At 42.8% G+C, this 27,182-nt stretch overlaps 1 protein-coding gene across 7 annotated transcripts in view; it reads right to left on the bottom strand.

Annotated features, from left to right (window-relative positions):
- Positions 1–27,182, bottom strand: part of LOC123019599 (cytosolic carboxypeptidase 4-like) — a 342,822-nt gene that overhangs the window by 182,297 nt on the left and 133,343 nt on the right. For all 7 annotated transcript variants that reach the window (XR_006413940.1, XM_044422596.1, XM_044422594.1 and 4 more), the window contains one exon: positions 24,308–24,484. Coding sequence is in view for 6 of the 7 variants with exons in the window: in XM_044422596.1 (XP_044278531.1) it covers positions 24,308–24,484 (177 nt within the window). In the remaining variant the exon portion in view is untranslated. The remainder of the gene's footprint in view (positions 1–24,307; positions 24,485–27,182) is intronic.

Here is a 27,182-nt window from a genome sequence, read left to right on the forward strand (position 1 = left end):
GATAGCTCTTTTAAAGTTTGGAATCCAATTCAGAGGGCATACCCAGCTACCACTGCTTCACATCTTAAAGACCACAGTATATTATTACTATTATTGGATACCCAACTAGGGAAGCAAAGATCGGGTCAGAATCATCTGTCTTATGCTCACCAGACTTCTTTCCCATGATCAAGGCCTGGCAAGGAAGAGGGCCAAGCTGAGATCAGTTCTGAAACACATGGAAACACTAACAGATTCTTTGTGCAAAGTATGCAGAGCATGTAATTCTTTGACCCAAAGGCACAAATTACATAATACTTTGCAGAAAGTACACAAAGGTCGTAGTCAAGTGTGTGGAAGCAGAACTCTGCTTGAACTTGCTTCCTACCAGATGCCTTTGCAAACTCTCAGTGACTTAGGGAAGAAAAAAAGTGGGCCAGAGTCTGTGGAGTAAAACTAAGGAAATCTAATGGATTCTCACTTCCAAACTGGATTCCTCACACTTCCCTAACCCCAACCTTGCATGGTATTGACTGTAGTCAAAAGAGGAACATAAGCAAAGTAAGTATTTAATGCATCTGGTGAGTCAGCACCAGCGCAAGAGTAAAGGACAGGAATCTGGAAGTGACAAATCTTGGAAATCCATCAGCTAGTCATTTCCCTCATATATCAGATTCCTCATATATGCCTTGGCAAATATATACAATTATTGATGGCATCAAGGGAAATTTTGCACCAGTCTCCAGGAGGGGATTTCCCTGCAGATCTCATATTTTATATTCACATGTTGATAGTGAGGCTGAGTCAATATTGGAGATTTATCTCTTGTTTAGATGAAAACTCAGAGGCTCTTTAGGCATCTTCTTTTAAAAACATAAGGTGCACTAATGAGTCAAACCAATGAACTAGTTCAAATAGTGGCCAAGCAGGAAACCCATATGTAAAACACTAAGGCAATAGCCTTCTCCTATTTCCCCCACAACTAGTATTCAGAATCATGTTTTTCTTTCAACTTCCTTTTTGCTAGTCCCTTTATTTGAGATGTTTCCCATTTTGAAGTCAAACATGACTGTGATGTTAGAGTGTCTTGGCAACTATTCACTGCAATCTGTCCACACTGAATTTTAAGCACCAAGGTCAATTACCAATCAGCTGAAACACACCTTACATCTCATACTAGGACCTGGACTTCACTGTGCATACTTTTCCAGATGTTAGCATCAAATCTGTGCATCTTTGCAATTAATACATTCTTCTCCCATTGAGTAAAGTGTATTGGGATACATTTTTTCAAATGTACACTTTTTCATATTTAAATTCTCCTACAAAGCAAGCAATCCAACTGTTCCATCTTGGCTTGGAAGCTTTGAACAACAGCCTCGAAACACAAACACATGCACACACCTGCATGGTTTTTCACTATTAAACTTCCTGGTTTGCTTCTTGGGGTCAGAAAAATGTAACAGAAAAAAGAATAAACTTAAACTCATTCAGCCCATCTTTGTTCATGCAACCTCAGGTTGCCACTGAATATGATGACCACTTATATTCTTTTCTGATGCTTATTCACTGTTTTGAAATTCACAGGAGATGAATCAATATGATGACCTGAACAGGGAAAAAGGAATGCCTGGGGAACAAGTCCACACATTCCATATTTATGAAGAGAACTCTTACTAAAAAGCCTTATCCCACTTTATCAATCCCAAAGAAACCATTCTGGTATAAAGCAATGACTTTGAAATCTATTTTGCCTGGCTTTTTTTTTAAATGTAACATCATTATTCATTATTAAATAAAAAGAGGAGCAATCATTTGTACAAGGCATACCAGAAATAAAGAATCCAGATGCTGTTCCCACACAAGAAAACATCAGTAATAGAAAACACATAAAAACTGTTCAGATACAGAATATAGGAGAGTACTGCTTCTTTTCACTAAACTCCAAGCCAAAAATGATGCACCCTTAAAGATCTGGATGTCTCCCACCTCCACTAGTTCAAATCTATTCTGATCTCATCCTTCCATGGTGTTAATGTGCACTGTGTTTAACCATATGCAGTGGGTCTTTTTCTCCAGTTTCAGGCTGGGTGATGCCCAAAAATATGTCAGCAGAGGAGGGAAAGAACTGATTTAAGATGTGGCTTTCCAGCTGAAGAAGGAGTTGGGCCTCTTGCTAATGGAGCAGCAGAAAAATAGGTCCTAAGATACCATTTGCCAAAAACATTGATGCTCAAAACCTAGGTTGTCCTTACAATCTGTGATCCTAAGCCATATCTCCCCACCGCCCTTATGCAATGCTTTTTGTTACATAAAACAGGCTGTGATGATGCATTGTGCACTTGTCTCCAGGCTCCAATTTGTGAGGCCAACAGTTGGGGAAGAGCATGGAAAGGTCAACTGTCGACATAGAAAACCATCAGAAAGACAGTTTGTTTTAGGTTCCATATGTCCCAGCCCTGTTCCCTGCCTCACAGTCCAGCTTGTCCCTACCCAGGACCCTTGCTCTCCCAGCTGTAACACCCCTGGTTTCTCAGATTTAAACAATTTTTCTCATTATGCTTCCCTATTCCTTCTGCTTGGCATTACCAAAACCTCAATGTGATGCCATCTCTTTTTGATCCTCAACATTTCTTCTGAGTATAGTGTTTTGACTAACCCCTGAGTTCTAACCCTAAGTTAAAACAAACTCCAAGTCTACCAAATGGATCTTGTATTCACTTTTCCTCACTTCCCCTGTCTCTTTTTATTGGTTGGTATTGTGTATCTCTTCTTTGCCTGTGCCATTTATTCAATTCCCGAAACTTGGTTTCAAAGTTGCTAGTCCCTTTTCTGTTATGAGACACCAAAAATATACATGCCCAGAAGCCATATTTTTCTTGTACAAAGAAGACTTCATCAAATTAATAATAGGCAGCAATTTGTTTATTTGCATATATTTCATTGCATATATAGCTTGTGCTCCTGGCCACACCCTGAGCATTGGCTGCACTGTCTAGCCTACCCTACAGACACCCATGCATTGGCTGGGTTCTCTGATGGTGAAAGGCATACACATGAACCACTGGCCACATGTAGGGCAACCACAAAATTGGGACCCCAGACCATGCTTTGGAACCAATGCGTGAGTCAATACTCAGTTATCCTTTGACATTTGCCCTCTGTGAAATTTACTGCACATTTGCCTAATCTAAATATGCACAGACATAATGGGAAACAGTATGTGAAAATGTGTGTATTTCTGAAACTGCCATTGAAAATTCATTACATACAGAATATTGCTTTCAAAAGAAAATGTAAGCTGGACAACACAAAAATCAGAGAACTGTGCACAAACATGAATTTCCATGAGAATTTTAAATGATATTCTTAATCTAAGAGAGAAACGATGTCATCTGAGAACGTGATAAGCAACCTCTTCATGCTGTTATCTGAATCTTGCTTAAAAGGGCTGACTGCCAGAGCCCTGTGGCCATAGACAGAAGACTGCCCACCCAAAAGAATGTGCAGCCCCTAATTGGCACTGGCTGACTAAGGTTGCTTAACCAGCTATGGATCTGCCTAATTATTGGATTGTCTGTATGGCACAGGAGGATCTTTCTGTCCTGTAAACAGTCCTCAGTTTACTCTTCTTCACCACCATGGGTGCTGTCATGGCAAGGCTTCCAGAGCCCCACTCAGTAGAGCAAGAGGAGAGGTACCAAACTGTACAGGATGGTCACTGTATTATGATCTATAACAATATAGGCAGGAACAGGGTCCACCAAGACTGCTGAGGATGCCCATAATGTGCAAGCTGTTCCCTAGCCCAAGTGAAGTCAATGGAACAAGGCTGTCTCACTGACTTTAGGGAAAAGGGTCACCTAAGGGGAATTGCTCAGAGGGAACCCCCTGACCACCCCACCCCCACATGCAGCAACAGGGTTCTAGAGGGTAGACTTCTTTTCCTTAATCACTTCTGTTTTGAGCAGTGAGGAACTGCCAAATAAAGGAACAACTAAAAGGCAGGTTGGCAAGAAAGGCGATGATCCAAGGATGGGAAATTCTCCAAGCCATTTAAACCTCATGCCAATTTGGGGCAGAGTATAGGATACTCCCCCCCCCCCAAAAAAAAGGTCAAAGTTGCAAGCTCAAAAGTTGTACCTAATTCTGGGAACTGGTATAAATTTCCACCCAAAAGGCTGGGATGTATGGCCATTAAATCCAGAGTCTAAAATTATCCATATCTTGGAGAAACTTGGAATTTTGCTATGCATGAACACTTCTTCTTTCTTTACAAGCATTAGTCATATACTAAGGTACTTATCTTTTTCATATTACATCCCCTACTCTCCAAAAGGAAATTGACTTGCATTTATACAGCCAGGTTACTAATTTGTAAGGTGAAAACTGCTCACAGATGATTTCCAGGATAGGTAGACTCCATGCAGTCACTCATTCCTATAGACCTTGTTTTGACCTTCTTGTCCATGCACAGATCATCTTAAGATGGAAAGCTTCCTGCAATTCTTTCCCAAGTTGCAGGTCAAATTCACTTCTAATGCAATTTTGAATAAAACTAGCTATTAAATTTTGGTTTCACCATCCCAGATGAAATAAACACAACAGGACCAAAATAGACCAAAGTAGATTCTGCTCTATTAAAAAAGTAGTTTCAAGGAAATCCATCTAGCCTTAATTAAATCAACATCGCCAGCTTCTTCTTTATTTTCATGCATATAAGTTTAAGATATATTGCTACTGTAATTGATTTGGGGATGGGGTCTGCCTAATATTCAAAGCCATTAGAAGAATGAAACACCTGATCCAAATGTATTTCTAAACCCCAGTAGAACAAATTTCAAGTCAAGCCTCTATCCTAAAGACAACAACTCCAAACTAGGCTCAGTTGAGAAGTGGGGCCTACTTCCAAGTAGATATACAAGCCACCAAGGCACACTTGTTCCCACTCGTATCAGTGGGTCTTGGCTTGGGAAATGCTGATCATGGAAATCTGGCTCACTGGAATGTGGCAGATTTCCTGCCCTCTTCCAACCTGATGACTGGAAATGGGTGAGTCAGAGGGTTTCCTGCAGAGTTCCATCTCTGGAAGTTCACATATTTAAAAAAGGTGAAGAAATTTGTACAAATGGTACTTTTTGTACAATTGACATAATTTTGTACAGTTTGGGTAACTATATACAAATCATATGTATAACAATAATTTGCATGTTTTGAGAAAATCAGCATAATTAATGCCTTTGCTGCTTATACTGAGCAGCAAAGATGACCCTTCACCCTATAATCAATCACATTCCAAGAAACAGACTGCTAGCCATATTTGCATTCCACTTTTCTCTGTTTCATTGTCACGTGGACCTGGTTTCCTCTTCAGGGAGTCAAACTTTGCTTTGGGTCTCATACTCTCATTAGATCAGAACTGAGTTGCTGTTTCTCAGGCTGTTGTCAGCTGGTCCCTTTCCCCTTTCCTTTTAGTTGCCTAACTGAAGACAATCCTTTGCAGTGGAGGTTTTTTAAATTGAAACTTAACTGTGTGAATTCTAAATAGGTTTCTAACATATTTGAAGGAAAAGCAACTGCTCATCTAAAGAGCTGACTCCAAACTGGAAACATTCTTTCTTTCCCTCCCTTTCAGCAAAATTTCTGACTCCACCCTCAGGGTGGCTCTTGCTGCGTGATGGCAAGACGGCAGGAGCAGCAAAGATGCTGTAACTGGGAAGCTAGTTTGTCCCATCACCTCCTTACTGGGTCAAGGACTGGGTGACACAACTGCCGTGCCTTCCACCCCTTATAAAGCAGGCCAGTTATTGAACTGTGCCTGAGAAACTTCACCAGGCATCCTTCACTCCTGCACCTCTTCCTCAGAATCAGATGGACCTACCTGAACAGTTTGTGATGAAGGAGAGAAGTGCCCACACCCTACATATACGGTACTTCCATTCCCACCCCCCACTAAGTAAACCTGGTGACACATGATATTTTGTTGGCTTGTTTGTTGTATTTATATGCTGCTCTATAGCCCCAGCGGGCTCTCTGGGAGACTAATAATAAAACAGGAAAAGAAATAAGAAAACAACACTTAAAAGCATAAAATCCAATTAAAACAATATAAAAACTAGCAATCTACAGAGATTACAACAAGGCACACAGTAATGGAAACTAAAACAATGTTAAAACCAATAGCTACTAAAATACCTGATTGAATAAGAACATCTTTACTTGGCACTGAAAAACTAGCAGCGATGGTGCCAGGTGCACTTCCTTGGGGAGGATGTTCTATAAACACCCATAAATCCATATTATGCATTTCAGATTATAGCTTTCAAAATGCACTGCTTTCATACTTGCACAGAAGCTCATTTACCTGAAAGGAGAATTTATGTTATGTCCAAAACTACATGTGTGCATTTCTTATTATCCAAGAAAATAACAAATTCAGCTGGGCTCGCCCATATACATCATTTTGTCTAAACACCTCAACCTAATTGAGGATTTGACTCTGCCATTCCTACCACCACCACCATATTCATCCAGTATTACTGAGATCAGACTACAGTCTTTGCTCTCTGTTAACCCTGATGACTCATAAGGGAGGGTGATGGTAGCAGAGGAAAGAAATGGAGCACTTTATTCCTTTAATATCCCTACTGGGCTTCATCCACTAGTATTAGAAATTTGATCCAAACAGTACATTATGCTAGCACCTAATGCCAGAAACTTTCAGGATGGGAGCAGGAAGCAGATGGGTTGTGTGACAGCTGAAATCTACCAAAGCATGTGCCAGGGGAAACCTTTCTCCAAAGATGGATCCTCATGGCACCTTAACAGATGGACCAATACTTGGCAGTCAACAACCAACCAGTCTTTATAGTTACCTCTGGAAAAAGATTATAAAAACCTTCTATTCTATTAAGGAACACAGCCTTCCACTGCAAAGTAGCCAAAGCTCTTTTCATGAAGAACAGAGCATACTCTCTTAAGTTCCCTGATGCTGCCTTCTGATACCATGAATAAGTAACTCCTGCTGAAACAGACAAGGAACCCGCTAATGCATGTCTTTGAGTTCATTTACAGTTTACTTCAACAATATGTTTTCCTACCACAGGGTTTCTACCAGTAATTTGGGCTCTATGAAACTAGAATGACTATATAAATCTGAGGAGGATCTGGCTATCAACAGCTGCTAGACCTGATGGTTGTTCGCTATCAGGGGCAGAGTGCCTATTACACCAGTTACTAGAGAAGGCCACTGTTGCACTGTGTCCTGCTTATGCATTTCCCCTAGGCCATTGGTTGGCCACTACGATCAGAATGCTGGGCTAAATGGACCCTAGGTTGGATCCAGAAGGACTCTTCTTATGCTGTTACAAAACGAACAAACAACTCTTACAACCATGTCCTATTTGCATTGATACAAGGACACTGTTCCAGGGGATTAAAGAAATCCCATGTGAAATGATTGCTAGATTTTCTAACACAAACATTTGCCATGACCCCAAGATCAGCCTCTGTACAGAGCACTGGAAAATGGCCAAGGTACCACCATTCTTTTAGAAAAGAGCTCACAAGGGAAACAGGGAAATTGCATGCCAGTTAGTTTAATACATGTTCTGGGTAAATGAGTAAGATAAAACTAAGATAAAAGGAATAAGCTTATAGAAGGAAAAGCCCTGCTCATGAAGAGCAAGCCAGAAGCATGAATGGGAACTGGGCACAAGACAAGGACCAGGCCAATATTCAGAGAATCCCCGTGATCTCAAACATCACTTATTCATTCCTCCTTATTTCTAGCAATGCATTTCTCAATAGAGCAGTGTTACCAGGGACTCCATTACTAAAGCAAATTAGCAGCTCTGCTGAGAAGATGAACGATAAGACAATCAGTTGGTACAGAACTGGAACAAGGTGGGTTCAGGACCATGGATAGCACAACAGGTTGTGGCCCAGAGATACTCAGTCTGGATTCAGGGTTCTGGCTAGCAGCTCTACAAGAAAGGCAGGGAACAAATTACCCCAGAACTACCCTACAAGAAGACAACCAGAACAGGCTTGCTGGAAGCTGCCTTTGGTTATCTTAAAGAGTAAATACCTTCTTCTGCCTTCTCCTCTTCCTCCTTCTGCCCTTCTCTTTCCTTCATCCAACCATGCATTAGGATTTCAGTAGCGGGCACGCCCCAATACCTTCCTGCTCTCTGAATGAGATTGCATTCAAAACTTCATCGATGAAGGGCATTGCAAATTTAGCAGACTGGACCTAATGTAGAGGACACTATTGGGAGGAACTAAGGAGTTAGACTTGTGCCTCTCTCGCTGCTCCTGTGCTTGAAGAATTCTATCTCCTGAGATCTCAAACCAAGACCATTACCCTTAGATATTGCTGGCATGGATATCCCCAGTCCAAACAGGTGAACTACAGGCAGGGGCTTTTACAATTTCAAAAAAGGTGTCAGCCCTCTTTGTTTTTGCTGTTGCCTCCCAACTCCTGAATGCAAGCCAAGGAGCGTGCCACTGTTCACTAAATGTCCCAGAGAACTGAATAAATAGGAGCCTTTAATCATTTAAGAATGCTCTTGCTTTCAGCCCAACAGAGCTTACTCTGTGAATCCAGAACAGAGGCCATTGTCAATTAGGGAACAGTTCTCTCAGGACAGCTGATTCTGTCAGTGATCCCTGGGAGAGCATCTGCTCAATCTTCCACTGTTCAGATGGAAAGCCTTTGGGATGGAAATGTTAGCTGTTCAGACTTTCACTCTGAGATGCTTTCAAGTTTTCCTCAAAATTTCAGATCACTGTCAATGAAGTCTCAAAGGAAACTTGATTATCATGCCAACTTAAGTGTCCATCATTGGCTGCAACTGCTCCCTGAGAGATCATTTTGCCTCCATGTCACATTCTATACTGATGAGAAAATTGGAACTGTTCAGCTTCCCTAAATTAGAAGCACTATAGTGGGCAGTGGAAACCATCTCTTTTCCAGTTTCCCAGAGGGTCTCTTCAAAGAAAAATCCATATCACAAGTAAAATCCACTTCAACAGAGACCAGCAAAATATCTGTAATCATTTTCAAACTCATTTCTGTTGTTCCCTGTAGTTTAGAACAAACCTCTTGGATCTTGATCTGAAACTTGTTTTGTTCTCAAATCACTTTCTTCATGGCACAATCACACTGAGCAAAAATTGCATTCCAGCACTATAAAAGGTTGCATCACGGAAGGGTGCAATCGACAACCATGGTGCAATCCATTGGGGCCTGGGGTGCTGGGGTAGGATGGGACAGGGCAGTGAGATGGAGGTGAACTTTTGTTTCCTAGGAAGGGATGGATGAATGTGCCCAAGAAATTCTCCCTTGGTTGGGAATGGAATGTAAGGTAGAATCCATCATCACCCCAGGATCTGATGATGTATTGGAGATGGCCTATAGCTCAGTGGCATATATAGATCAGAAGTGCACAAGCTCGACACAGAGTAGGCCCTGAAATTGCCAAATGATCCTGGAGAAGACCTTGCATGAAACTCTGAAGACTTGTTGCTAGTGAATTAGAGATAATACTGATCCCATGCCGAATGCATTTCATTCATTTATCTGTTCAAAATGCACTACAGTCCATTCCTGGCCTCTCCTGTTCAAAAGATGTCCAGTGGCAGGGCTGATCAAGATCTTTAGCAAAGGCTTTGGAGCAGAACAGGGTGGATGTCATAAAATTTGCCCTGTCTACATTTTGCCAGGAGCCCTTCCTTCCACTGTACACTCCTTGATGTTGGGAATGAAATGAAAGAGGCAGTTATTCTTGGCACATGTTTCAGGGTCAAGGTTGCATCAAATCTTCACATGAGGACTATGATATGAGTGGGAACCAGGGAGTGTGGGAACCAAGATGTTGGTGGAAGGTGAGATTCTCTCAAAGTTGCTGCCTCCAGGTGCTTAGGAAGACCACTAGAACAGATAGGTATGTGAGGGGGTGTCACACAGAGGTAGGTAGAGACGTGTTTTCCCATGCAGAGAAGGGCAGGACGTGCTCCAAAGGAGCAAAGCTCAGGGAACCAAGGTTCCATTTAGATGCCAGGAAGCACTTCCTGACAGTCAGGACCCCGAGGGCATGGAATGGGCTTCCACAGGAGGTGGTTGAGGCCCCATCAGTGAGGGTGTTCAAAGATAGGCTAGGCAGGGTTTGGAAATGAAGAGAGGGGACATGCAATGGGAGAAAGATGAGCCCAGTGTGGTCCCTGACACTATGACATTGCACTGGGCAAGAAGGGCTACCCAGTCAGAGGGCCTGCACAGATCTAGGAGGTGAGCCCTTCTCTTGAGGGGCACACCCAAGGGATTGGAGCCCATGATTATTGAAATGGAGAATTCTCAAAAGTAGTTTCTGCTTTGGGTTCAAGAAATCACTTTGTTCATGCATAGAGACTCATCTTCTCGTGGCTATAGTTTCTTAGCTGTGAATTGGAAATAAGGAGATATTTTGCAAAGAGACTGTCAGTTCCTTGAAACAAATCAAGGGAAACCCAGGTCCTGACAGATTTTTAGAAATTCAAAATCATTTGAGTTCCTTGCAGATTTTTCTGACATTTCTGCTCTGACATTCTACTCTGAAAGGCCACAGCTAGTTATTTATTTTTGCACTGGGCTAACTGGCTGGATACATTTTAAGACAGACGCTTACGGCAGAATCTTTTTTTTCCAGGCTTGAAATGCATTGTCCGTACATGTTCCATCTAATGCATGATAGAACAACTGCATGGAGTTGAATGGAGAAGCCTGGAACTAAAAGGGACTTTCAAGAGTGAGAGCCAGCTAAAAGGAAAGAATGGGGTAGATTTGCAGTATTCTTCCTGCTCAACTTCTTTGATCTCCCCTTGCTCCCTGACAGACTAACATAAAACCTAGGTGGAGATCCTGTGACCGACTATACGCGGTTGTGTTCTAACTCCAGTTTAGCATGACTAAAAGGGGATTCTGGGAGTTACAGCCTAAGATTTGGAAAGACAGAGGTTCCCCTTCTGTGTTATAAACCATTGTGGTAGATCCCTCCATTCTCCTCATTATCTAACCCTATATCTTTCACTGGGTCTTTGGAATAGGGCATGCTAGAAACATGAAAGAGTTGTGTGAAGGGAAAGCAGGTTGCTGTGTATCTATTTTATTCTTTAAAGTGTTAATTGTGTTGTTGTTGTTGTTATTAATTATATCCCACCTTTCCTCCAATGAGCCTGGTTCTCTTTCTCTGTGCTGCCCGCATTTTAACCCAGCAATAAGCCTTAAAGGCAATGACTAGGTCAAGGTTACCCCATGAACTTTACCAGACTGAGGATGTAAGCCTGGCATTTCACAGTCCTATTCAACATGCTAAGCATTGCATCATAGTGGTTGCCAAGAGCAAGGCTACCTCTGGTAAGCCCATCTATGAGACATGAAAAGACCGGACTGACTTAAAAATGCTCACAGCTGATCGCAAGTGGCTTCTCCTCTACCATCACTGTCAAGGTGTTGGGAGAGCAGGCTCCCATTAGTCTTGATAACTGTACAGTCCCTCCAGGACCAGAGGCAGAATGGTACTTAAAGATGACAAGTTCAATGGTATGATCACACTGATACCCCATTTCTGGGTTTCCCAAAAGCCTCTGGTTGGGCCCTGTGAAAAAAGGATGCTAGACTAAGCAGGCTTTTGGGCTGATCCAGCATGGCTCTTCCCATGTTCTTAAGGTGCTTGCTATAAAGCATCCCAGGGAAGAGAGAGAGACATAAGAAAGCAGGCTTGGGTGAATTAGTTAAGGAAGAGGATGAAGCATTGTTGAGTTTGGTACCCTTACCAGCTTTCAGCTTTTTCACAGGTGACAGAAAGGTCATTTCCCCATACTTACAAATAACTTTCTTTCCTGATTTGCCTTTTTCAAGTGGAGGGAGGGAGAGTATCGTTTCCCTATTCCTGTCAACTCTTTCAACAGAGATACTCTGCGGCATGACTCAATTGGGCAGTGCAGAGCAAATGTGGGGAAAAGAGAGTAGAGATTTTTCTTCCTCTTCCTTCAATAAAATAAAAGCTCACATGAGATCAATAGTTTCTTTGGTTTTATGTTGCTGTTCCTTAAGGGCAGCTACCTTATTGTATTTTCATTGATCAGATACACAAGCAGGGCAGCTCAGTGGAGATCAGCTGAGAATTGCAATTTAATTCTCAGGAATTTGAAGCAAAACAACATTGAGATAAGATGGCGGGACAGAGGAGAAGGAGGGTGCCTCTGTGTTCTGATTAGAATAACAAAAATATCTAGCTTCATCTTGTTTTAAATTCCTTTTAACTTGTTCCTCATAAGCAGAACATTTTGAATCTAAATTTAGATTCTAGGCAAATTCTAGCCGTGCATAAGAATGTTGGTACAATTCTCAAATCACCTGGTACTGCCCTGCTATAGTGCAAATGTGAACGGAAGCACATGTTCTCCATAAACTGGAAAAGAGTTGCAAATAAGAGGGGTAGAGACTGCCAGATGGAGCTTTAGAGTGAAGTTCGCAGAATTTCCAAAAGTTCAAACATCCCTGATTCTTCCATAACTTAAAAAAGGTATTCCCTTCACTTTGAACTAAAAGCCAATATATACAATTGGCAAGACTCTGAATGTGATGAAATTGTTGGTGGGTTGGTCCATTTGTTTTAAATCCTCCCTGAAAAAATTAAACTAGGATACAAGGAGAAACACCAGCCCAGAACTTGTAAAGAGGCATGTTTGAAGAATTTGACTTTGTGGATTTCAATACAAATTTACCACATTTACTTATCCTAGAATATGCGAATTAGAATGCAATTACCCTTATGATCTTGCACATCTCATAAATTTGGTGATGCATTTCTCAGGTATGTTGTTGTTGTTGGATGGGGAAAACAGTCTGAAAGCTAGATGAACCAGAGCAATGACATATGAATGTGTTAAGTATTAAAATTCTAACTTTTGTATTGAAATGCTATGCCGTTTTGTTGTATTGTTTTTATTTTAATGTTACCGTATTGTATAAATTGTTTGACTATGGAGTGGTATAGAAAAGAAAAATAATAATTGAATAAATATATGTAGAGCACACTACAGTGGATAAAATGCATTTAAAAATGCCTATTTTGACATAAAAGCATGTGAAAATGTCTCTTTGTGAGAAAATACATAAAAGCCATGTATTTAAATGTGAATGCTCTTGTGGATTTAAAAACAAAAATTCAAATTAATAAGAAAATAGGGCACATATCAAAGACCAGAAATGGATACATCTATCCATCCCTATTTTTGAAGTACAATCCTAAGCAAATTTTGTCTGAAATATTTTTTTTAGTTATGGGTGTGCACAAGATTTGCAGCCTTACATTTGCATATGTTTACTTGTTCAAAATAATGCTATATTTGGTGGAATGGGACTTATTTCTGAGAAGGGACTGATGCTCAACCTCTGTTTTCCACAAACCTGGCCATGGCTTTTTAAATATAAAGTAAATCCTTAAAAAGCCTTATGGGAGAGTTTCGGCTATGGGCAGTATAGAAATATAATTAAGAATAATGATGCTCATTCACACTGAATTTTTGTTAAAGTCCCTCTGAATGCTGCAGGGTAAATATGGCTCTGAAAGGTAACAATAAACATTACAGTCTCCTCAGTATTTTTTAATTAAAATATTCGGAAATAGCATAAAAATCAGGAGAGGCAGATACAAATGGGCAGAGATGCAATGTCAGAGCTCAGTGGGGTTTTCCAAAGCTTTGTTGCCTTGATTGTATTTCTGAACAAGAGCACAAGGTTTGCTCATTTGATCAGGGAAGTTTTCATTTTTTAAAAATAGCCCTGTTAGAACATTTGGAAATGGACGTTTCCCCCCATAGGCAAAAGTGTGAAGCTGCAGGTGGAGAGGCACCTGCGTGCACTCGCAGGCATTTCCAGAACCGCACGATCAGGGTTGAGAATGGGACATGTCCACATGATTTGTAAGCAGGAACACCGTTCTCATGCACCTCTAGAGTTTGAAAGCCTGGTAAATGCCGAGACTGCTGTCTACAGGCCAATCACTACCACACTGGAGACACGAGCAGTAGTCCATGGTACATGGGTCAAGGATGGCTAACTTCTATTCCTGGGGTTGTTAACCTATTTTCCATGGAATGAATTGTAGTTCAGAGAAGTCCTTCAGCTACAGTGTTTGGCCTGTTTGGACAGTAAGTTTTGCTTGCACATGTCTGAGGCCAGCTGCCAAGAAGGGCCTCTCTATCACAGAAAACCAGGCAATGCAAAAATATTGATTGGGAGGGTTTGAAGCATCAGGTTCAGGGCAAAGCCATGAGAAAACCTGTCAGATTCACTTTTTCCTGCATTAAATTTTTTTGTTTGTTTAAATTGCAAGTTCTTTCTTTTCCAAATCTAAAGTATTTATTGGAGGGGGGAAGAATTTGAAGGAAAAACTAACTGGAATGTTTTTTTCCCATCTGCGATGGCCAAATCCATGAAGTACAAGAGCATGAAGAAGCCCTTTCTACCACCGAATTGTCAAAGAGGAGGACTTTGTCAGGATAAGATGCCAGCCCTAAAGAAGCACTAGCTTGGTTGAATGCTCTGGCATTCAAAGCCAGACAGCAGATACTGGCCGAGAAATTTTCTTCCTGGATTCAAGACTAGCTAGCAATCCTTCCAGGCAGAAGGCAAAGTACCCCAGCAACAGAAGGGGGTTTCCAGCTCACCTCTCACCCAGACTTAGGAATGGACGTGTTGTTGGCTGCAAGCATCCCGTATTGCATTTGCCACCATCTTCAGCCTCCAGCCAAAACTTTGTCATGTTTTAAAAGTCGCAGTTTCAAAGTTCTGATTCCTGCTGGATAAAGCCCACCATCAATAAATAGATTGAAGCTTTTGTGGGCCATAGTTGTCCCCACGGTGATTTCTTTTCAGCTAATACAGCAATAGTTTCAGGTTGTTCAATTTCTTTGTTACACTTGGGTATTTGGATGTTGAGCATTAAATTGGCATTTTTCCTTTTTCCTAACCAAGGTGAAATGATGCTACAAACAATCCAAGTGGTTGTAGGGGAATCTAGACATATGTGTGGTATGCACACATGCACACCAGCAACTGAGAAAGGAGAGATATTCCGTAATTCTACATTTTTGGAATGTAATAACAACCATGCAGGGACAAGCCCAGCATCCATTTAATCCAGCAGCCAGAACAAAAGGGTGAAATCTTTCCCTCCTACATGCTGCAGCCGGATGTCCCACACACCTATAAGCATATGAGATAGCTTGGGGCAGCGTGCACCAATCAAATGGCGAAAATTGCACCCTCGATGCACAAGAGGGAGGTAACTGCAGACTTGGGAAAAACTGGAGAAATGTGATCAATCTTTGAGAGGGACTGGTGGGGGAGGACCCCTTAATGGAGGGGATGGATGCAATGCAGCAGCCCATGAGGACTGTACACTCTCAGTGGCCCTGGCATGGGAGGGACCAATTGCAAAACTTCGACTAGAAGAGGAGTAGAATGGACTATGTGGGAAAACTACAGGGCTGGAATCCTGCAAAATATATGCTGCAACATGTTGTTGCAGTTCCCACTTGTATTTTGCTTATTGTGACTAACATTCATATAACTGACCTCTGTGGTTTTTGACCTGTCTGCCTTCTCCCGCTGAACTACTTTGCCAGTGCAGATGAAAGGAAAGCCTTCCAGAAAGCGGAATGGGGAAGGCGGGAAGAGCTTATCTTTGTGGAACCTGAGGCCTTCCACTGGAGCCAGATCACCTCTCACACAGAAGCACCTCCATTTGGAATCCGCCTTGGGAATAGTGCTATTCACTCCAGTTTGTCCTAGCTGCCCTAGATCCAGGCCAGGAAGATGGCTCCTTTTGTGAAGAACCAGAGGCAAAACTTCCACTGAGTCCCCTGGTTCCAGCAGTTCCACAGGCACCTCTCACACGCATCCAATGGCCAACTGGGTGACTTTGGGCCAGGCACAGACTCTCAGCTCAACCTACCTCACAGGGTTGTTGTTGTGGGGATAAGATGGAGATGTAAGCTGCCGTGAGCACTCTGCAAGAAAAAGGCAGGATATAAATCAAAAAATAAAATAAAAAATAAAATAAAATCCAAGGAAGCCACAGCAGGCCCTTCTGTAACAAAGGCCCACGGGTCCCTACCTTCTGGAATTAGTGGAAGAGATCAAGTGACATCCAACTTTAGAGGGAATCAGCAGCAAAAGGTATGGGCAGAGGTGGCCTCCCATTGGCAGGTTTGAGGAACTGGACTCTTTGGGAGTGAAATAGATCTCAGAAGCAGGAGAGCTCCTTAGGAGTAGAGGAACCCTCAGGAGCAGAAACATTGGTGGACAGGGTTCAAGGTTGCTCCCTTGTCCCTTGGCTTTCTCCTTTGTCTTTGAACTTGACTTAGCTCAACTGCCCAGCCATGGTCCTAGCTGAAGTAGAAACAAAATTTAGGGAGACATGTGGCCCCCAGCAGCCAGTACCCTAACAGCACTTCCACCTCACCTGTGTCTGTTTGATTAAAAAACAGCGCACATCAATCAGCAAAGGGACACTAAGCAGAAATGAAAGGGAAAAGAGGGATGTGTGAGGCAGAGAACGGCAAGCAGAACCACTGCCTCTAAACTTATCAGATTACGCAGGACACAGAGTAGTGGGGCAGAGGTAGTGAGGCCCCAGAAGGACTGAGTGGGAGCAGAGGCCCTGAGAAGAACAGATGGGCAGGCACCGCTGGGAAAGGGAGGCTGGGGCTGGCAGTCTCCCAGCCTCTTCTCTAAAACCTCACAACATGTTTCCACTATTTGGTGGGTATTTTATTAGTAAGTTATATCCTCTTAAAATATCAATTATCAGAAGGTAATAGCTTTATGTTCTCTTATGTAGCTCCAACATAAATGTCAGTGTGAAGAAATGATATTTCATTTTGGGACTAACAAATCAGAGATTTAGTGTATGGGGGAGAAATGATTGGAACTACTTGAAAGCTGCTTGAACCAGAGAAACTGCAAACATATTTATATTCTTACAATGGAAGAGGGAAAAAGACACCCCTGGGCATGTTTTAAGTGTCCTCCGTCTTTTGGATAAATGGTAATGCTAAACAAAAAAAGAAAAGGAAAAGATGACCTTACAATAATAACCTCACGATCCAACTGGGACTAAGCTTTCCAACATCCTGAAATCATTTGCAATATGTTCAGAGTGGAATTTTTTATACTACTTATAGCTCATCTACTTCCTTATGGACCAAAAGGGGGGGACTTTGTTCCCCTCTTTCCCAGCAGTGCCTCACATGTAGAGTTGCTAAGACACCCCTGGCTCGCCGCCTACTGTTCACCTAAACTTTGCTAAGATAGATCACTGCTATTTTAGAGAACTGTGAAAACTATCATAGTGGGGTAATACTGGGCAGTGCTGGGGAGTGCCAGGCTCCCCCGAATCTGGTTTGTGTCTGCCTATCAGATGTTTTCTAGTGCTTGTCCCTTGCTGAGGAAGTGAGCCAAACACAGAGGAAGGTTGTGGATGCTTTGGGTGCCACCAGAAAGTCCCCTTGCACCAAAATGACCTCCGGCAATGTGGAGAAAAGTCCCTCCACCCCTGCAGTAGATTTCACCCCCCCCCCATGCATTCCTGCTTGGCGCCTGTCTGGTGTGCTGTGTGTGCAGCATCCCTTGCCAGTGCTGTGCCACCCACTTGGAAATCCTCATCCCTTCAGCGCAGTGGGAGGCATTCTACCCAAACCCAGCAAGCTGCCAGCATTCATCACCTGCGGTACATGGTCAAGCCACATGTGTGGAAGGAAGACGCTGCTTGTACAAGAGGCTTGCACAAAGCCATTCTACGCAGCGCGGCGGACGTTGCACAAACACAAGGGCACGTTTGCCAGGAATTTGAACTCTGGGACACTGCTGTGTAGACCAGAGTCCAGGAGGCTGAAACCAGGGCATCCAACATATTTCCCAAATGGATTCCTTGCCCATCCCTAGGCCATTGTTGATCCATGCCCCAGAATACACAAAACGACGGAATAAAAATACAAAAGTAAATAGAGCATTTCAAAGTGTGTCTCCCTTGAAGCCAGTCCTGACTCCAGGTTCCTGTGGACCCTTGGGCAGGGTCCCACAATGCCCCCCCCCAAGTCTCTTCCCACCATCATTGTCCCCAGCTGCTATTGCTCCATCTCCCTGGTCCCAGTATTCATTCAACTTGCTTGCTTAGCAAGCCAAGAGCCAATGAGCAAGGAGGCAGGAGCATCTTCTGCTCCTCCTCCTTACCACCACCAGTGTCTGGGTCAGAGTGGTTGGCAGGCTGCAGGGGTGAAGAAGAGGAGCAACTCCAGAGAGGTCTTGTCAGCAGACCCCTGCTAGGCTGTGGGCCCCTGACAGCTGCCCTGCCATGCCTAGCCTTGATGCTGGCCAGGCCCAGAGTCCCTGAAGCAAATACAGACAAGAACTCTGGAAGATAGAACACAGCAGGAGAATATTGCATATACTATAACTTTGATTAACAACACTCCCAATCAATAGGCACAGTTGGCTAGGGAATACCAGGAGCTGTAGGACTTTTGTTCTGCCTAGAAATGCATGAGATTGCACTGTAAAGGTGGCAGTCAGGAGATGCAAACTTGCTGTACCCATAAGACACAACTCCAGGAAAACCTCCAACAAAAGCCCTATTTGAATGAACAGGCTTCCAGCCATTTCAGTAAGGTGGTGCTTTAAGAGTTCACTCCAACAGATTGTGTTTGGTGTTCACTGATGCGAAGGGGCACTGATTGGATCGCCTCCCTAAGATGCCAACATATCTTCGAGTTGCCCTTGTCAGAAAAAATGTACTCAAGCAGTCACAGCTTGCTCTAATGAGCTATCTTAACCCAAAATGTTGGAACAAATTAAAATAGAAAAACAAGTTAAACGCACATTTGTTACCATCCCAGTATGTCTCCTTTCTGACACTGGAAAACTGCATTTTGCAATATCCATGCATATCCCCCAGGGCATTTCTCTGGAAATGCCTGTCTGTTTTTTCAGGTGCAGGATGCATTTTGCATGTCATTCCTGCTAAGGAAAGCAAATCTATTTGTCTTCCTGTTTTCCTATTATACCTTTATCCTCCCTCAAACATTTCTCTGGGTACCTGGTGTGTTCTGGAGCAGCTGTTTTGCTCATCTTTCCTATGCTTCATTGATGCATGGTGTAGTACCTCTATGGAGTTTGTAATGAGCTCCCAGGTCCCTGATGCTGACCATAGTTTGATTACTAAATAATCATCCATCTATGCATGTGGTGAATCCAACAGACATGTCCTCTGCAAATAAAGAAATGGTATCCCAGCTAAGGATGTTTGCAAATTCTGCATCATGGGTGAAAACCCAGCAGATTTTTCTAATTCAGCTATCTGGATCTCATACCCTGCTGCCTTCACCACTCTCACTGGCTTCAACTCTGTTTATACCAAGTTGAGACAATTTTTAGATCTATGGTTTGTTTGCTCCTTTCCTTGGTGACGATTTCTGCAATCTGGTGGGGGAAGGGTCTGAAATGTGCACAAACTGTGATTTCCACAAATGGCTGCTCTGCCCTATACAAAGGCTTTCGCAAGTGCTGCATTTATGGAAACAGAATTTCAACAGCTGGCTGGCAAAGTGCAGGCTTCCTTTTATGATGGGGCTTTGGATACAGTTAATCAGGCAGATGCAGATGCCCCCCTGCAGAACAGAAATTCCAAAACTACGTGCTCCTACAAATGGAATGGGTTGCACTTTGCATCTTCCTGAGAAGTGAATTCTTGGGAAATGGGAAAAAGGATGCAGGATGCTAAGTACTGTCAGGTGCAAACAAAAGTATTAGAGGAGCTCCCCACAAAGAGGATGATATATTGTGCTACACATTTCCCAAGGAAAGATCATCTTGCCATTTTGCTTCCACTTGACAGTTTGTCAGCTATTACGTGAGTGCAAAGTGACAGATTAAGTTATTTGCAGCCTCTCTTCATCAGTGTTCATTGTTGGTGTCTAATGTACTTTGACAGTAGACAGTTTACAGGACATTGACCGGGGAAGATATTAATTTGTATCCCCCTAAGTGAGTAGGTGTGCATTTGGACAACACCAACATTCTCATTCTCATTCTCATTCTCTCTCCCTCTCCCTCTCCCTCTCCCTCTCCCTCTCCGTGTGTGTGTGTGTGTGTGTGTGTGTCAATTTAGGCAACACCGGTGGAACACTGAAAATATACACAAAATATTCCAGTTTTCCAGGAAAGGAAAAAAATCCAGTACAGTCAGTTGCCACCACTTGTCAGAACAGAAATGTTGTGGAATTCTATCAGGTCTGAATGAAAGAGAATTCCCAGGACTGCAAATCCCTACTCCTAGTGTTCTCCATCTCCAGATAACCCCAAGCATCCTCTCGGATTCCCAAGCAATTCCCCATCCAACTACTGACCAGGTTCAGATCTGCTGAGGTTCAGGAAACAAAACTACTCTAGAGTATTTTCTCTATTGGATGATAACTGAGTTACCTGCTAAAGGATAGGAGAAAATGTCATGCTCAATTTCAGGCACATTTCCATTTTTTAACACCTACATTCATTTCATCCCATTTCAGCATCTAACTGGAGAAGGCAAAAATAGTCCATTGAAAAGTTGACACGTATTTTGGCATATATTTTTCAAAATACACTCATTTAAACACATTTTGGACACATTTGCATGCATTTTATCAGCATTTGTCCAATGAATTAACAGGTTTGTGCACATTTCCCCAAATATATGCTTTTCTGCATACATTGTTTCAAATTTGGATATTTTCATGGACACATGTTCAAATGATCACATTTTGGGGATCTGCCTACCTGCCTGCCTGCCTTTCTCTCTTTCTCTTTCCACAAGCTTCAGGAAAATATAGATTTCAGATTCTAACTGCTTTCCAGTTCATGTGCAACTTTGGTAAGTTCAATTTGAAATGCAAACAGCATAAATTTCTCAGTGCTCCCATTCCACCACAGCTAAGAATACCTAAAAGTTAATATGGAACATATCAAAGAGTGCAAAAAGTAAATAAAATAAAATAAAAATGCAATAATGGGGCTATTATTATACTTCAATCAATGGGAGATGAATGTATACATTTCTATGGATGTAAAAGGAAAAAGAAAGCTCACATAGCCCCCCAACTGGAATGAGCTTCAAGATGGAATTTGGAGAATCTCAACAAGCTTTGTATATTTGCACAGCCCTAAAGATGAGAAGCTTGTCAGAAATGGTGGTGGTCCTAACCCAGAGCCGGGGTGTAGCTGTACACACAGGGAATTAAAGCCAGACATTTAGGAACTCACTCACTCTGCCCTCTGCCTGGCTGGATAAATCTGTCAGTGTTTGCTTTCTTCCGCATTTGAATTTTGTTAATGCTCAAGTTGTTTCCATCCTGTTTCACAAGAAATGTGCAAATTTGGGTTCTTTCTCAGCTGAAAGCAAACTGAACAAACTGTTCACCATCATTATGCTCTATTTATACTTGTAGTAAGAGGTCTGTGTAATTTATACTTGTGGTTGAAGCATGTGTAATTTAATCAGAGGAATGAATGGAATATGTTTGCAGGGACTAATGTTTGCCCTTCTGAAGGTTAGAGCTTTGGTTTAATTAAATTACAAGTGCTCCTTGTTAATGCAGCATCTATTCTTTGGCTCTGCTTCTTCTTTTCCTTTGCACAAGATCTTTGCACAAGGGTCTTTCAGGAAGCTGGGGATGAGCCCTGTGGGAATCCACCCCTCCAAGTGTTCCTGGGCTCCTCTTCTGCTCAACCCAGTCTTCTGAAGGGAGCTGAGCAAAGAGGAAGTTCACAAATACTCATACAGTGCTAGTTGTGCAACTGGCACCCTTATCTTGTGTCAGGAGCTGCATGGGTAAGAAGCGTGGCTAGTGTCTGTGCATGGTGTCATTCCCGGTAAGCCCTTCTTGGCCAGCTAGGCCGGTGCAGACACCCAACTAGCAGCACAGCACATGGGGCCTGATACCTGCACAATGTCCCAAAATGTGTGTGGGTGGGCAGGTGCTCATCAGCAACACAGACTCAGGGCCACTGCAAACAAAATCCAGTCCACGGAGCCATGCCCAGGGTATCTGCTGGAATCTCACCCCTAGATGAATTCCTCAAACATCCCGCTCTTCAAGTCTCCTCGTCCCCAGGAGACTGGAAGCTCAACTCCAGCAGAAGAATTTGCAGTGCCATTCAACTGCATCAGATTTTGAACTATTTACATTATGGTGATATTATTACTGCAGAAGAAGAATACCATTTGGACAATTCTTGCATGAGAAATTGAAAAGTTTCAGAACATCTCTAGTCATTTCTCTTTAACTATCAACATGAATGCCAAAGAAGTGTGAAGAATCAGTATCCCCCAAATTCGGCTCTGTTGATGCAGTGCTGGTACCTACTTCTTCTGTTCTAAGAAGAACTAGCACATGAGCTTCCACTTTTAAGCTGCAGTTTGTGTTGTTCTGTTTAAGGCCAGGGAAATTTGCATACATTCTGGCCACAACTGGCTGAAATTCCAGCTGCAATTTGCATACATTCTGGCCACCATTTGTGCAAATTTCTCTGACCTTAAGAACAAAATATTTAAATCATGGCCTGCTTCAAAAGTGGAATCTGGGTGGAGAGGAAACCGATTCAGCCCATTTTCATCTCTCAAGTTGCCAAGGTTCAGAAAGCCCACCCAGAGCAAGCAGGTTGAGTTTCTCAGCATCTTCCAATCCTATGAGAGTTGAGTCACGATATAAGTCTGGATTTTGTGAATTAAGCAACAGTTTTTTATGTACTTTTGTGTTGAAGAAGGGGAGGGGGAGAATAAAAATGTCCACAAAGGGGAAGGACTGAATGAAAGGGCCAGTGCAGTAAGTAATGGAAGTGTTTGCTCAGTGTCCCTGGCTGGTGAATTCTATACTGTTTTTTGTCCTCTTCCAGTGAAGGCACTGCAGCGACTGTTTGCCTTTAGTGACATTTCTAGGCTAATTTGATGGTCTGTGCAGCAGAGTGCTGTCATCAGTTGGGGAGAACGAGCATCAAGGACTATTTCAATCCACCTTCCCTTTATACAGAAATTACTTGAACACTGGACACAACTCTTGTTATGTTATTTACTGAAAGGCATTCACTGGACACTTTTGAGAAACCTAAGGCAGGGCTAGATATGGCTAGAAACATGGAGTTGCACACCATAGAGGGTCAATGCTTAAGAGCAGAAACATGTTGTGGTGTGTTGCACATCTTCCTTCCCTTCCTACACATCTGAGGCTACTTGCAATGGGATAGAATAATAGAATAGTAGAGTTGGAAGGGGCCAAGGCAGACCTCTAGTCCAGCCTCTGACTCAGGGCAGGATGCCAGGTTAAACCATCCCTCTCTCCAACTGCCTTAGAATATGGTATGAGGTATGAGGCACAACAGCTAGCTTTTTCTGTTCTTCCGCTGTTGTGGCTTCTTGCTGTGGGTGTTTTGTTTTGTTTTGGGTTGGGTTGGGTTGGGTTGGGTTTTTGTTTGCTTGCTTACTTGCTTGGTGGTGTTTTGTTTTGAAATAGTATCATATATACCTTCTGAGGGAGTTGGTGCCAAAATGTGGTCTTTAAATGGTTAAGAAAATAATCAGAACACCCAGAGTCAGTGTCAACTCCGGGTACAACCTTTGCCACCAGCTAGTATTTCCCCTCTTTTTCCTCAACCTCCTCTTTCTCATCATTGCTTCTACCAGCTTGCTTTTTTCCCCCCGATTTATATCCTGCCTTTTTCCTACAAAGGGCTCAAGGCAGCTTACATCATTTTCCTCCACCATCTTATCCCCACAACAACAACCCTGTGAGGGAGGCTGGGCTGGGAGTCTGTGACTGGCCCAAAGTCATCCAGTTGGCTCCATGGCTGAGCGGGGACTAGAACCCAGATCGCTTGAGTCCCAGTCTCATGCTCTTAACCACTACACCACACTGGCTCTCTTTGCTTGAAAGGCAAAGAACCAAGGAGCTGTGGGGGGGGGCATCCACCACTTTTCACACCACCCCCACCATCATCTGGGCCAGAGCAAGGAGCAGGAGAACAAGGAGGAACAACAGGAAGGAGCAGCAGCAAGTTCAGGTTGCTCTTGCCAGGGGCCCTGATGAGGTCTGTGTCCTTGAGGTTCAATCCTGCCTACTCCTGAGGCTGGGCCAGTCACCCTGAAGCATATACAAATGAGAACTCTGCAAGAGAATAACTTCTCAAGAGAATGCAACATATATTGTAATGACTATGTAAGCAGCACTTGCTCAGAAAGCACTGGCGTACCTTGTAGAGACCGTGGCTGCAACCACAATAGGTGCTTTCCATGGTGTAGCTCCTCAGCACGCCCATTTCCTGCCAGACCACCACCCGGGCTGTCGAGGCACGCGACTTCTCCACCAGAAAGCTGCAGCTGCTCAGGAGGAATGCGGGAGCCACTTTATCCAAAATCTTTGGCAGGGTCTGCAAGCCGGAGAATGATGCCACCATCAGCAAAATCTTTTCTCATCGGACTTTTTTCTTTTGAATTGTAAAAAAGTAGTTAAGAATGTTAGCTGTGATCTGGGCTATCTCCAATCCAAATTCCATATCATGGATAATCCCTTTGGATGGTCCAACACAAACTATTGACTTCACCCACTGCCTGAACAATGAAGAGAAGGATTCCTACTGTACAGGTTTATGTGCCTCTAGATTATTTTCTCTAGATTCTGCTGGACCGCATCAAGCATTCTCTTAACCATGCATAGCAGGGTGATAGATTCAAGAGGGAGAACTTAAGCTTCCTTCCTCCAACGACCACCCCATGTGAGGAACTTAAAACAGAAGAAACCCTCCCCTGGATCCCCTCCCCCTCCAATGTAAATTTTGTTTGTTCTTTCCACTTCCATGGGGATGGAGTTTCAATTAAAAGCCTCAGCCTCAGTCCTGCTTTCTTAAATTGCCATGTTCCTGATCCAAACTGGATCCAGAACTGCTCTCACAGAGGTCAACAAGCCAATCACTCATCGGTCTGGTATGTGCGAATAGCAGAACATTTTGCCTGGCCTTCCATACACCTGTTCAGCCAGTCTTCTGGAAAATGACGGTTGTTGGTAGTGGGGAGAGCCTCCGCAGAAAGAGGAGGTTTTGCTGTTCACATGGAGGGGGGTGGATGTGGCAGCAATGGGGAACAGGGCTGAAGCACTTGTCCTCACATGTTGCTTCTGCAGAGGAAAAGAGGCATTCCAATTGTTCAATCCTTTTAGGATGCTAGAACCAGGGAAGTGTGAGTTTACAGAAATTCTCCAAACTTTACTTCAACGCACATTTTGGCTTGCTCCAGTTCTCATTTGCAACCTGTTTTTCAGTGCATTTGAATGGGAAAATGTGTGCATTTTTCAAAAGTTGTCCATTTTTAAACTGCACATTTTGTGAATATAAATACAGGCTTGGGAACTGGCCAAACACTTTCGGAGATCAAGAGCTCCTGTTTCTGTTTAGGTTTGAGAATGGGGCAGTTTACAGTGATTTGTGAACTGAGATGAAACTCCCATATATCCTAACATTCTTTTTCATTATAGAAATGAAGGGGAGCGGAGAATGAAAATCCAGTCATTTCAGTGGGAGCCCTGCTGCAACAGCCTGTGCAAGTCAAATCAAGGTTACTGGGAAGGGAAATTGCTGGCAAACAAAAATGATTCAAGGTTATAGACATACATGAACTTGTTCCAAAGTAGTAACAAAGCCAAAGTGACCAATGTAACAAGGAAATTAGTTAATCTTTGATTGGTGAATATATATGGGGTAAGTAAACAGACTGAAGTAGTATTGCACAATGTGAAACATTCTAAACACATGGGTAAAAGTGCCATAAATATGTAATAATAGCAATAAGGATGCCAACAACATCAATTCTAGATTGCCTATTAGAATGAGGACCTGCACATAAAATGAGAAGAACATGCACAGATAGGAAAATAGAGAGGAAAGTAAAAAAGGGAGATCTACAAATTGAAGAGTTTTTATCAGGTGATTAATCATACCAATAGAAGGAGCCAGATGGATGCCAGGGAGAAAGGCTCTAAAGATGGGGAGCAGAAGTTATCATCACTCACACCAAACTTGATGGGCAGTAGATTCATGTTCAGAGATAATATGAGAACCAGAGATGTGCGAAAGCCAACATGCTGTAATAGCGAGAGTGATGGACTCAGATTTGGGAGACCTAGACCATAAAGGCCAATCACTGATGCTTGACTTAACCTACATCACAGGATTGATGTGAAGATAAAATGGAGAGGAAGAGAAACATGTACACCACTTTGGTTTTCTTGTAAGAGGGAAACATTGGGGCATAAATGTCACCCTGATCAATACGTGTGGTGTAGTGATTAAGAGCATGGGACTGGGACTTAGACGATCTGGGTTCTAGTCCCTGCTCAGCCATGGAGCCAACTGGGTGACTTTGGGCCAGTCATAGACTCTCAGCCCAACCTACCTCACAGGGTTGTTGTTGTGGGGATAAGATGGAGGAAGAGATGTAAGCTGCCTTGAGCCCTTTGTAGGAAAAAGGCAGGATATTAATTAATTAATTAATTAAATACCCCAGAGGCATCTGATTGGCCATCATGGCATAATTTTTGGTCTGGTCCAGCAGTGATTATCCTGTGTAAGTATATTTCTAATGGGGATGGAGAGAAAATGGTTTGGTTCCTATTTGACTGCAAAACAATCTAGGGCACTCTCTTGTCTCCTGACACTGAAGGCAATGGACAGCAGAAATGCCATTGACATAATTTACCTAACTTTAGCAAAGCATTTGACAAAGAGCCCCACAACATCCTAATAAACAAATAATCAAAAATGGGCTAGACAGGACTGCTATTGGGTGGATCCACAACTGGCCACAAAATCAGTCACAGAGAGTGCTCAACAGTGGCACCTTCTCAAGTTGGAGAAAGCTGATGAGTGGGGTGCCATAGAACTCAGCGCAAGACCAGTGTTCTTCAATATCTTTATTAATGAGCTAGATGAGGAAGTCCAAGGAATGATAATTAAATATGTAGGTGACACAAGACTGGGTGGAAGGACTAACACCCTGGAAGACAAAAAGAAGATTCAGGGTGACCTAGAGAGGCTAGAATGCTGGGCAGAAAGCAACAGAATGAAATTCAACAGG

This window comes from Varanus komodoensis, unplaced genomic scaffold (assembly GCF_004798865.1).
Source record: "Varanus komodoensis strain SLA01 unplaced genomic scaffold, ASM479886v1 scaffold131, whole genome shotgun sequence".
Classification (NCBI taxonomy): domain Eukaryota; kingdom Metazoa; phylum Chordata; class Lepidosauria; order Squamata; family Varanidae; genus Varanus; species Varanus komodoensis.